General features: G+C 36.4%; 1 protein-coding gene across 3 annotated transcripts; it reads right to left on the bottom strand.

Moving 5' to 3' along the window:
- Positions 1–8,761: 8,761 nt before the first annotated feature.
- Positions 8,762–12,186, bottom strand: LOC145037886 (uncharacterized). 3 transcript variants are annotated; one of them, XM_078986636.1, is made up of 7 exons: positions 12,054–12,186; positions 11,909–11,930; positions 10,843–11,284; positions 10,616–10,677; positions 10,366–10,497; positions 9,870–10,031; positions 8,762–9,719 (listed from the first exon to the last, which is right to left on the bottom strand). In XM_078986636.1, exons 3-7 carry the CDS (start codon positions 11,258–11,260, stop codon positions 9,027–9,029), a joined length of 1,467 nt encoding a protein of 488 aa, XP_078842762.1. In that variant the 5' UTR covers positions 11,261–11,284; positions 11,909–11,930; positions 12,054–12,186; the 3' UTR covers positions 8,762–9,026. The 3 variants fall into 3 exon arrangements, with proteins under 3 accessions (XP_078842762.1, XP_078842764.1, XP_078842763.1); XM_078986638.1 differs by having other exon boundaries at positions 11,849–11,930; positions 12,054–12,185; XM_078986637.1 differs by lacking the exon at positions 11,909–11,930 and having other exon boundaries at positions 12,054–12,183.
- Positions 12,187–13,146: the final 960 nt, after the last annotated feature.

Below are 13,146 nucleotides of genomic sequence, written 5' to 3'. Positions count from 1 at the left end.
ATCTCTTTGTGAAATGTATATCAATTGAACATGAATTCAATGATTCTCATTTCACAATACCAATCTTTATTGTAAATGTAAGAATACCAAGTTGTTGTCATTTACCGTAATCTATGCAATGATCCTCTTGTAATGATATTCACACAAGTCACAAAGACTTGGCAACAAACATTACAAAGTATTCCAATGCAAAACAATTCCCTGGATATGAAGTCTCAAATTCAAAGTACATTCCTTTGAACATCCTTCTTTGCATTAAGTTCCTTAATCTTACACAGATTCAAAGAATAACCTCCACCTATGGAAACAATTCCATATTCCCATCTTGACCATCACTTTTGAACAAGAGTTGCCTATTTCCAAAATATGTCAATACGATCCTTACTCTATACTTCCAATTGTCCATGAGTAACCAAACTTTGGAAAACCCCAAATTGTTCTCGACAATTGCTTAATCATCTTAGTCATATCCAGTTCTAATCCCTTTTCCCTTCTTAACTCCCTAAGCATTAGGAAAATTTAGAATGGATGAATATTATAACACATGCAATCGATCCTATATCCGAAGCATATGGGATACGATTCATGCTATAAAAATTTTATTTTCCATGTTCTCATAATTCGAACTATGAAGATGGATGCCGTAATCATAATCGAATTTTGAGAAAGCAACATATATAGAAATTCCTTATGTTGAACCATTCCAACATAACATTCATATATATTCTTGACTAAAGTTGATTAAAATCTCAATCTAAGCTTGTAGAATTGGAATGAAGTATAAATTTCTCTCCCTTAATTATAGTAAACAACTTTTCAAAGCGAGTTGAAACTTTTGTTTTCTATAATTAACATTGCTAACTTGCAACATAATCATCATGCTCCCACTAGCATAATGATTATTATCTAACTAGCATAACACTTTATGCTCCCACTAGCTTTGACATGTACCTAGAAATCAGTCAGATTTCAGATACTAGATTGCCTTGATAAGACTTTATCAAATCATACACCCGGAGTCTAACCCTTTCCTTAGATAGCTCACATGTGAGTCAAAACCTTTGCCATTCTCATTAGTTAGTGTGCCGGTTAACCACACACGCTCCACTAATGACATGAGAATGCAAACTTCACACTTGCTATCCACTTAAATCTACTTAGTGAAAGAGTTTCGTCACTATCATTTTCATGAATCGGAGAGAAACCTTATGACACTTAGATTTTGATGGTGTATGTGTTCCTATCCATGTAAATTTGACATAACCATAATCACACGACAAGGTTAATGACAAATCCAAATTCATATGGACTGAAGTTGTGCAATCTTAATTTCTTGCCACCTGGTAGCACAAGGGCCTGCCATTGCTTCCAAGTTGTTATGCAACCAGTTGAGAACTCTCAGAACTCCAATGCAAAACCAACTTTAACTGGAATGGGCACAGAATATGTCAACACGATAGGTTACAAACCTCAAGTCGTGGTCTAGTGATTAACAAAACTCTTGATTAGTTCTTGAATCTATCTTAAGATCCTTTTAAGACTCCCACTGACCTCTTGACATATAAGATTCTCTTTGTCAAGAACCATTCCTTGAAAAAAATGAATATTCAAGAGTTAGTGTAGATTCTTATCAAGTTAAACACTTCTCACAACTGGTCTTAGTTGGTCTTTGTTTTATCCAAAACATCACAACTTACCAATTTCAAATGTACAAGAGTAAGAACACATTTTACTCTACATTTAACAAGTGTTTTAAACCTTTCTTAAGATTATGTCACTCAAGGCTTAATCTTGGAGTATGACTCTAAGATTTAATTTTGGAACGAAGTATAATTTATCTTTTGATCTAACCATTTCAACAATTCACGATTCCTCTCCTTAGTCAGACAAAATGAACTAAGGTGTCCTCAGAGGATCAATTGTGACATGGTTTCATAATCACTAAGATAATCATAAAACAAGATACTCAAGTACTCTCCAATCTCTTCAGATTAGAGAAACTTTTATCTTTCTGCCTTATTTGATTCTTCTTACTCATTATGTCTATCATTGAAACTTCTCCAATGATCCAGAACTATACTTAAACTTGTAAGTATAACCATATTTACTAAACTTCAGTAAATCATAATGAATAATCTTATCAACTTTGTGGTGGACCTGATCAGTGCACACCCAAGTGTATCCGATCCCTTTGTCCTTCACTTGATTCACATATACATGTGAACAAGGAATTAGACTTAATTTCCCAAATATGTAAAAAAATTCTCATGATCATACAATACAGGTTGCATGATTCCAAGTTTCTATCAAACTGAAACTTGGGCGATGAGAATCTTTCCTTATTTGGTAGATTATGACACTTCCACTAATGAAAAAATCAAATCCATTTACCCATATTGCTTATCAATGGAAACATCTAATCTACAATTTTTCACAAATGCCATTGTAAGGATACTTAAAATAAATAAAATCAAAACCATTTTTCTTTTATTTTAAAACTTTACGGAAAAATTTATCCTTACAATCCATATGGAAAACTTTTTGTTATCTATTCCTAAGCAATATATCATAACTCTTAAGTAACAACTCAAAATTCTGATCACTGAACCATGCGATCGAAATCCATCTTCGCGATCAGAATCAACATATACTTCCTTTAAGTTTCTTCACCTTTTCTTTGATTCTTAAAACATCAACATATGACCTCGTCACATTATGCAATAAGAATCTCATAATAGAAACTTAATAGAGTTAGACAATGGACTTTACCTGAAGTAGATTCAAACCTATTGACTTTACCATCCTTAAGATGTTTCAGGTAAATTTAGCAGCTTCGCAACCAATGTCTTTCCTTTGGAAACATAATCATATGGACGCTTTGGAAACGGTACATGGGACTATCACAGACTTAACCTTTCTCTTTACCATTTGGTCAACCGAGTTGACTATGGCCGATCCCTTTCCATTGGGAAGAGAAAGTTTTTCCTGGACCTCCAATGTCACCATTTTCAATGTCCAAATAGGTTTGGAAAGTAGATCTTCCAATCCAATTTGCTTTACTAATGCTCCAAATCATTGCTGATTTAGCATCATCAAGCAAATAGGTAAGATCATTAAGGGTCTTGTCGCGACCTGTCATGAGGGTGTGACTGAAGAACCAAGTCAGCAGCCAGCTACCTCGAGACTTCGACACCCGACTCTCCCGACTTGTCAATATGTGGCTTAATCCCTAAGATCTAAGCACATATGGACTTTGCTTGCCAATAGGGATTGAGTGACTTAGAACTTATCAAGTCTTAAAACTTGTCGGATAGGGAGATTTATTGGAGGAGGTGGATGAAGTGAAGTATGATTTCTAGTCCCACAAATGCCCAACAAAGGGATTGATCTTTCACCTTGATTGCCATTTGGGATATCATCTTCATTAGGAAGCTTGTTCCTAAAGATTTAGGAAGACCATAGTTGTCTAAACTAGACATCTATAATGGGAGAAATTCAAGTTAGTTGATTTAAAGTCCTTAATATAACACCCAATATGAAATATTAAGGCTAGGACCCAACAACCTATTTATAACTGGAAGAGGGATGCCGTAATCCAAATTATAAAATAGTTGAAGGTAGGTAAATGACAATTTACCAATTTCCACCATAAAAACGAAATATTTTATTATTAGGTTTTATTGGTTTTGAAACTCCTAGATCTTTTGAGATACTTTGAACTTTCAATTGCATGTTTGAATCTCGATTGTGCCCTCTCAAGTTTGTGACTGGGATGCCGAGGATCACAAACAAGGTGTGAATAACCATACAAATTGACTTGGTACCCTCAACAATATTACCTAATCGATGTGCCGGTTAACCACACACGCTCCACCGATCTATAATAAAGTCAAGTTACCCTTTGCCACTCTTACTAGTCCATGTTAGTGTGTCGGTTAACCACACATGCTCCACTAACGACTTGGTAAGGTACAAAGTGTAATTTTATGGGCTAGCACCTTTTCACATTTTCCTAAGTAACTAAGATTGGGAATTTATAAGTGTTTAGTTACTTAGTATTTTTCATTATACTTTTAATGAAGGGAGAATTATAGTCCATTCCTACCCGTTCGGCTAACGACCCTCCACCAGTCAAGGAAGCGGTGGGTGAGAGTGGACACCCATTAAACTGCTATTTTATAGGTAGTAACCTTATACCCCCCTTATAGATCGGCTTCGTGAATGAGGCCTACTAATGGTAAAATTGACTTCCTCTTATACATATCTATATAATTAAAATTATAATAATAGTATAAGGGTTGAATTTTAAACTTTTTAAAATTTCAATGTTCAATTTGGAATTAAAGTATACATGAGGAGTAACTTTTCAAATTCCAAAACTTGAGGGTAAGTTTTGAAACTATTTCAAGACTCTTTAAATCATAACTTATGAGTTTAATGGTTCATTAAAATGAAGACTCTTCATTTTAATGTAACCCCTTATTCTTTAAAAACACTTTAAAGAAGTGTCTCTTCAACATCCATAACTTGCGGACAAGTTATGGAGTCATTAAACTATTTAATGGAAAAAACTCTTACATTTTATGTGACCTACAAAACTTTTATGAGTTTTTAAGATTCATAAATATGACTTTTCACATAACTTGAAGACAAGTTACAAAAACATATTTTATGAACTTCTTTTAGACTAATATGGATTGAAAACAACTAAAACATAATTTTTTCATTGTCAATCTAAACTAACTCATAAATCAAGGAAACATAAAATTCTTGAAAATTCATAACTTTAGGACAAGTTATGAACTCCATACAATTTTCAACAAGATCACGAATTATATCACCAAACAATTTGCACACAATTCCTATGATCTAGCAAAACTCATAAGCATGATTATTCATAATCAACAATTTTCAAGAATAACATGAACACATATAAACTTGAAACTTTTGTTATAGCATTGAAATTGGTTTAACATAATCATTACCACATTCAAAACAAGTTTTATAAGCCCAAAACAGTCAAAGGTAATGAATCTAGACCAATTCCGGCACAAAAATTCGAAAATATGTTGTCTGGGGGTCCAACTCGTCGAGTGCATGAACAAACTCGGCGAGTTGGATGCATTTTTCCTTGGACTCGTCGAGTCCCTTCATGGACTCGGCGAGTCTGCTGGGCAAACAACACCAAAAGTTGTTTTTTAAGCAGTTTAAGCAAGTACAACAAGAAAACAAGCCTAGGCTCTGATACCACTGTTGGGTTTTGAGCAATCTAACACTCCTAAGTGTACATGCAACCCTAAATACCTTGGATCTATGTTTTCTCTATTATACATGCAAATATCAACTTTCCAAGGTATTGTTCTATTCTAGCATACAAAACTTTGAATAACACAAGTTAGAATAACATACCTTTTGTTGGTGCTTGTCTTCATGAAGCTTGAGTGCCTAGTGCCCCAAGTGTGACACCTTAAATGGTTCACACAACACCATAAGCACTTGGAATAACTTAGAGAGAAATTAGAACACTTCAAGAATCAGTTTGCCCTCCATGCATCTAGTCGCTGATTTCTCACATCAATAAGATGCTTATATAGTTGTTACAATTAGGGTAAACCCTAATTGTCATGGCTTTCCATTTCCTTGGATCCATGGGTTCAAATACACCATGGAGCATCCATGGAGCATCCAATGGGTTTGAGCCCAACTTGATAATCCATGGAGCATTAGCCCACTATATAAGTATGGATGATTTACACAATCAACCCATATATTTAATTAGTCTTCTTTTGATCACTTAATTAATTCTAAATCAATTATTGATCAATACTAATTAAATAATCTTATTAATATATTAGAACTTATAATATATATTAATAAACCTTAAGTGTTATTTCTCTCATTTTAGTCTATCCAAGTGCATGATGCCATGCAACCCAAATGAACCATGTCGGGTCGGGTCAAGTCTTACCAATTATAGTTATGGATTTAGACATTAATCCAACAAACTCGACGAGTCCCCATGCAAGAATCACGGGGCTACCTTGACTCAACTCGCCGAGTCCCAAGAACAACTCAGCGAGTACATGCCATGCACAGGTTCTATTGACCTCCTAAGGTCAAATCCATCCCTCAAATCCATAGATCTGACCTTCCCAAGCAATATAATCACGTAAAGCTCGAATCTTGATGCTTATAAATATACATAATGGCATCAAATGGTGATTTAGTCCCAAAAATGGCAACCTAAGTCCAATCACCCCACAAGGACTCATGAAGCTTAATGGATTGAAGTCTCTGGACCTCTTTGAGTCCAGATCCAAAGCATAGCCTCGATAAGGGACCAATTGCTCCACATAAACATCCTCACAAGAGGTTAGAAAACCCTAATCTTTAAGTTCAATACCAAAAATGAAGAAGGTCCGAATGAATACCTCAAGTTGAAGTCTCTGGACTCTGAAACCACTTGAATCACACTTCCTTCATCCTCCTCTTGCTCTTGATCACCTTCTTTTTGCCAAACCAAGGATAGAAAGATCAATTATGGCTTCTCCTTCCTCTCAAACGATATAGATCACTAAGGGAGCTCTCAAGGGACTGGTAGCTGCAAATGGAAGGCTAAGAGTGCCCTTAAATAGGCTCCAACCCCGGAGGATTAAGGTTTCATTAAACAGCGTGGACTCGCCGAGTCCACTCATTTACTTGCTGAGTCCAATGCGAACCCGGATGAACAACCACGACCCTACTCAGCGAGTCTACGTATCAACTCGCCGAGTTCCTTCACTTAATTAAAATAAATAAATATTAAATAGTATACATGGGATTCCGGATGTTACATGATATGATGGGGGAACTCACTAAGCTTCGTGCTTACAGTTTTTAGTTTTGGTTTCATGTACCTCTTCTTCGAAGGGGAAAGAGTTGGCGCGGTAGCAGCACATCACACACATGCGTTGTATTCCGCACTATGAGATCTTCCTGGGGATTTGTACTCTGATTTTATTATATTTTTATAAACTGGTTTCCAGACACGCACATCTTTTATGAAATGATATGATCGGTGAATGTTTTATTCTAATGTTTTGCTAAGTATGTGTATTTAAAAATGAAATTTTTGGCTCGTATTTTTGGGATGTTACATTAACACCCCAACCTATCATACCCCTACCTACCCATACCCACCCTACCCCTACAAATACACACACACACACACACCACCCCCATAAACACACATACCGCCACAAACACCCTTCCACCAACCTCATCCCTACACACATAAAGCCACCCACCCACAAACTCACACCCACACCCACACCTACCCCCCCCCCCCCCCCACACACACATACACACCGATCCCCACCCCCATAAACACACCCACACCCACACCCACAAACATACACCGACCCCCTACCCCCACAAACACACACACACACACTCAATACCACTACCACAAGCATCGACCTACCATCACCACCTCCGCCGCCATCACCACTACCACCAAAATTATTGCCGCCACCACCATCGCCTGTCATCACCACCACTGCCACCACCCCGCTACCACCGCCATAACCACCACCATCGTTGCTATCATCGACACCATTGTCGCCACCCACTACCACCTCCCCCACCCCACCCTACCATCGCTATCGTTTTCTAAAAATAAAAAGCGATAGAAAAATACACATCTAAACACGTTTTCTTATTTTCTAAAACTGAAAATTAAAAATGAATAAGTTTTAACTAAACGCGTTTTCTAAATTTTCTAGAGAAAATTGAAAAGGTAAAAACGAAAAATGAAAAATGTTTTTCCATAACTAAACGCAACCTTAGAGTTTTGGAATATTATAAAGGAGTCCAGAAAATGGGGTGAAGAACCAAAACATCCGAAACCATTCATAGCCAATCGTTGGATGCACATATCAATTTAGACCTCAACAGAGATGTCCCGATTGAGGTTCCAAAACCTAATATTCCCATGGGAAGAGACAAAACAAAAAGAAAGAGAAAATGGGTGATAAGTAGTTCAAGTGATCTAGATAATATGATGGTGGGTCTCATACAACTAACAATCTACTTTGAAAAAAAAAATACTTGAGTGTCAGCAAAAAAAAAAAAAAAAAAAAAAAATCTCGAAACTCCTAATGAAATATGTGACTCACTATCATGAGGAGGAGCGAATGTTGGTGTTAAATATCAAATCCAAGCTTGCAAAAAAATAAAATATGTAATTTTTATTTTTATATGTTTCATATTTTGTATTTTTAATTCCTACGTTTTAATTCTAGTGATCAAGTATTATTGGAATTTCCCTTTCATTTTTAAACAAATTTTTAGCTTTATAAAAAAAAAAAAAAAAAATCTTGTTGCGTGCCTCAAGAGTGTGACAAAAGTAGATGTCCTACATGACAAACAAAAATAATATGACATGGTGAATAATTCCTCTTAGCCTTAGAACTTAAAAGCATATCGTTTAAATGAAGATACAATTATAAAAATGACGACGACCATCAATTTTAAACTGCTAAATACCTTTTTGCTTTTTTTTTTATTAGAAAACGTTGCTGAAGGATCGTTCCTTTTTTTTTTTTTTAATAAAAAATTAATATATAATTTGTTGAACGTGTGCTTCGTTGAGCATAATGGAAGCTCTTACGGATTTCAAATGTGTCACTCCTAATTAGTTATACTTTTTTTTTGAACAACTGCTAATCGAATCCTAACTTACACTCGAATGCAAACTCAAAAAATAAATGCACCACAAACATAATAAACATAACCTTACATTCAAAAAATTTAAAACGTTGCAATAATTTTTTGAAAGGAGAGAAAATATAAAAACAATAAGTTACCTAAGTTAACATCCGACTTTTTTCTCCCTGATGTAGTTTACATCAACCTGATAAAACATTAGACCCCAAACAGCAAGCAAGGTCACAACACAAGCTACAAAAGTACAACATTTTTTTCTAACCCCAAAATTACCAAAAAGCCCTTGTGAACCATCATCCTAAAATTCTGGCAGGTGAGGTTCAATCTTCCCTGAAGGATACATTCATGTCTGTGACAGCCCTTCTCCAGTCATGCACGCTCGCCCTCTCATGCTGGAAGTTAGGAGCAGGGGTAGAACCGTCATTTCCTCCCACATGACTTTCATCCCTTTCCCTTTGCCTCTGTTCATTGAGGTTCATTGAGGTCCTGTTCCAGTCATGCACAGTGGGCATTGAGGTCCGTTTCTCATGATGGAAGTTAGATGTAGGGGTAGGGGTAGGGGTAGAATCGTCATTTTCACCCATGGGGATTTCTTGCCTCTGCCTTTGTTCATTGAGGTTCATTGAGGTCCTGTTCCAGTCATGCACAGTAGGCATCGAGGTCCGTTTCTCATGATGGAAGTCAGGTGTAAGGGTAGGGGTAGAATCGTCATTTTCTCCCATGGGACTTTCTTGCCTTTGCCTTTGCTCATTGAGGTTCATTGAGGTCCTGCTCCAGTCATGCACATGCACAGCTGGCATCGAGGCTCGGTTCTCGTGATGGAAGTTATTAGGGGCAGGGGATATGGTAGGGGTAGAATCGTCATTTCCTACCAAGGGACTCTCTTGGCTTTTTTCATTGAGGTTCTGCTCCATGTTGTTGTTAATAGGGTTTTCCATTATGATGTTTTTTTGTTTTTTCCGTTTTGGCCCAATTGCAGTTCCCAACTCAGGTAGAAAACTGGCTACAACAACCTGACAAAAACATAATTCGTTAAATGCAAGAAATCGCAATGTACTTTCAGTCATTTGTAAAAAGATTTAACATAATCAATAATTTAAAAAAAAAAAAAAAAAAACGAAATATAAATATGAATTTTGAATTTAAAATCTTATTGAGGGTACCTGAACTGGACCAGCTGCAGTGAGAATGCCTCCAAGAAGACCGCCAACAACACGGCCATCAGGGCTAGATAAAGCGATGCTCATACCGCCTTCCCTTGATGATAGTCCTTCAACCTCGCCAGGTGTGAAAGATCCAGACAACGAAAGAATTTCAAATCGTCCCTATAAAAAATAAAAAAGTTGTAAGATATTATTAAATACTGTGTTTGACATGCATTGGACTGTGATGTCCTATCCCTTTTTTGTACCACCTAAAAAAGTGGAACAAGTTGGGATAAAAACTGCAGTTTTTAGTTTTTGTCCCACCCAAAAGGTAGTTTTTGTCCCATTCAAAAAGGTGCGACAGAGACCAATGTGAATGGGACAAAAACTACGAGCAAGTGTTCACCACCCAGAAGGTGGAACAGAACAAGGACTTGCTCTTGATATCTCAATTGTGCAAAAGACGTAAATGCCAACCTTAATGGTTTCATTTTGTGAAGAAAGTTGTGTGTACCTCGTATGTTACGGTGCCTCCGGATGAACTTGCTTGGCGCAAAGTGACGTGTGAAATAATGCCAAGCGCAGAAAGGACGCATATTGCCCGGGGCCCGTATTTTGTCAATGAGATGATTTTAGATGTAACATCCTGAAATATAATAAAGATGGTGATTTTTTTTTTAAATGTTTTTCATATCAATATAATATTGTTGATGTTGAAGGAAAAATGGAACGTTATTGGGTGTGAAAACATGGGATTAACATACCTCACCGGGATTAACAGTGACCATGTGAGGGGTGAAACTTCCACCAGAGGTAATTTGGTCACCTGTCATGAAAAAAAAAAAGAAAAATACAAGATTTATATACAACCATTTTCAAATTTTATAGGATTTAATGCAACATAAACGAAAACACAAAGCATATAAATTTGAATATAGAGAATAAACTATAAAGGAATCAAAACAAGTCCATTTGGGTATTTAGTATTTACCTAAACTCATGTTCAATTTCTCTGAAGAATTTATCCTCTTTTTCTTCTGCTTCTTCTCAGTCTGAAACTCGCCACCACTTCCCGCCACTTCACCAAACTTCACATCAGAATAGCCACCGGAGGTGGGGGAAGAGGCGGAGGAGAGTGGCAGTGGTGACAATGTCCGGACACTTCCACCGCCACTGGCGGCGGTAGCCACCCCATCAGGGCCATATTTCCTTGGTCTACCCCTCTTCTTCTTTGCCAAAGAAGATGGCATGCTGCCATTGCCGCCAGTCGCCGGAGAAAACCCCGGTGGTGGTGGGCCCATGGTTTGGGTCTGGTTATCAGTCATTAGAGCCAATTGATAGTTTGATGGAGTTGGAGCCTCAGGTTTTGTTGCTTCTACTGATGGCATCATAATTTGTCTCGAGTCCATGGTATGATTTGCAAAAATTTCACACTAAATTAAACAAATGAAATTTTTTTACTATTAGGTCAAACTTACACAATACACACACACGCGCGCGCATGAAATCAAACTATGAAAATGTTTAAAATTGAAAAAAAGAATAGAAGAATTTGATGAACAGATGATTCTTGTAACACAAAACAAAGCTTAAAGTTATATAAAATCAATAAACTGAAGAGGAAGGTGAAAAAATCCGTCAAACTGCACAAGAATTTCAACGCAGAAATTAAGCGATTACAGCTTGAACACACACACACACACACACACATTGTGAAATGTGAGGAACTGAAAAAGAAAATCGAAGAACTTGATGAATGGATCGCATAGAAAACACAAACACGCGCTTAAAATTACAAAAATTCTGTAGCAAACTCGAAAAGGAAAGTAAAAAATAAAATAAAAAATCTAATCGATTGCTGTAGCTGAGTAGAGTAGAGTAAAATCTTTTCGAGATAATGCCTCCTTTTTTACAAGATCAAAACCTAATAATTCCTAATTTATCATACAAAAAAACTGAACTCAACGAAAATTACTGAAAAAATCACTCCACATTACCTTCAAACATGCAAAACGAACTAAATCATACTACAATAATCACAAAAAGATATTACTTACAGTTTAATATTCGCCAAAAGCTCTTCACATTACCCAAGTAAAATCGCGTAAGATCATGAAAACAACACCAAATCAAAGCCCTAAAACTTAAAATCTTACACTAAAGTAACACAAAGGAAAAACAAAATTTTTTAAAGAGCGTTACCTTCTTCCGATTAATCAAAGGAATTTCTGGAGCTTGTTTGGAGTCTTGCAGCCAAAAAACACACTGAAATTCAAATGACTGTGTGCGAAATCTTCAGAGACATGCATCTCTATTTCTCTCTCCTTAATAAAATAAAAATAATAAATTTTTATTAATAATTAAGGGAAAAGGTAATAATTCAAAAAACCACATAAAAGAGTAGTTGATTGCTAAACCCCATAAATAAATTTTGATTAACTGAAATTTCATGTCCGTGGTTTATAAAATTAAATCAAGAATCAAATGTATAATAACAATTAAATAATTTTTGATTAAACCAATATATAACAATGCTTACTTTTTAGGTAAACGATGACAAATTACTACGATAATAGTGACCTTATTTTTTAAATCATTATTACAATATGATTATTATTTCATCATTTTTTTATTATTAGTTTATTATAACCTACTCAATAAATCATTATTAATCAATAATTACATTTTTATTATTAACTCTATAGCAACACATTGTGTTAGGAGGGTTGAGACGGTCCTGCTCAATGCAACTGTTACTGTATGTAGATTCGGGAGGTGAAGGAAGCATTATCATGTCAACACAAAAAGGGTTCTTCTCCTAGTTTGCTTTTCGTAGTCCGTGTTATCTCTGAAAATTCGGTCATTGAATGGGTTTCCTAAAAGGAATATATAATCTCTTCTCCAACTGAGAATTATCGGCAACCGCGTATGATCAATAAGGACTCCATGTTTTCAGGGTGTGATCCGTTTCAGGAATAAGGGAATTTGGGTTCCCGATATATCGGGCCATTTCGGGTTTTGCCAAGGCTGGCAAAGGCAACATATCAACTGGATCTCCCGGAGGAGCTCAATCAGATTCATAGCACTTCCAATGTCTTGCAATTGCGAAAGTGCGTGTCGGGCAAGGATGTCGTGGCATCATTGGGTGATCTTCAGGGCAATGAACGTCTGAACTACGTCAAGAGGCTGGTAGCCGTCTTGGAACGAGAAATAACGATATAAGTGGTACCTTTGGAGGGGATCCGAGTAGGTTTGGGAGCCGGAGGTTGGAATGCTAAAGCATTGTCCGGATTTG

Source organism: Lactuca saligna, chromosome 3 (genome assembly GCF_052625555.1).
Source record: "Lactuca saligna cultivar CGN05327 chromosome 3, ASM5262555v1, whole genome shotgun sequence".
In the NCBI taxonomy this organism is placed as follows: Eukaryota; Viridiplantae; Streptophyta; class Magnoliopsida; order Asterales; family Asteraceae; genus Lactuca; species Lactuca saligna.
This window is presented reverse-complemented; position numbering and strand designations above follow the sequence as displayed.

Coding starts and splice junctions, on each gene's coding strand:
- LOC145037886 (XM_078986636.1), bottom strand. CDS start 11,260: ATGGACTCGAGACAAATTATGATGCCATCAGTAGAAGCAACAAAACCT. Junction 10,678..10,842: donor GAAATTGAACATGAGTTTAG/GTAAATACTAAA, acceptor TTTTCATGACAG/GTGACCAAATTACCTCTGGT. Junction 10,498..10,615: donor TCACTGTTAATCCCGGTGAG/GTATGTTAATCC, acceptor ATTATATTTCAG/GATGTTACATCTAAAATCAT.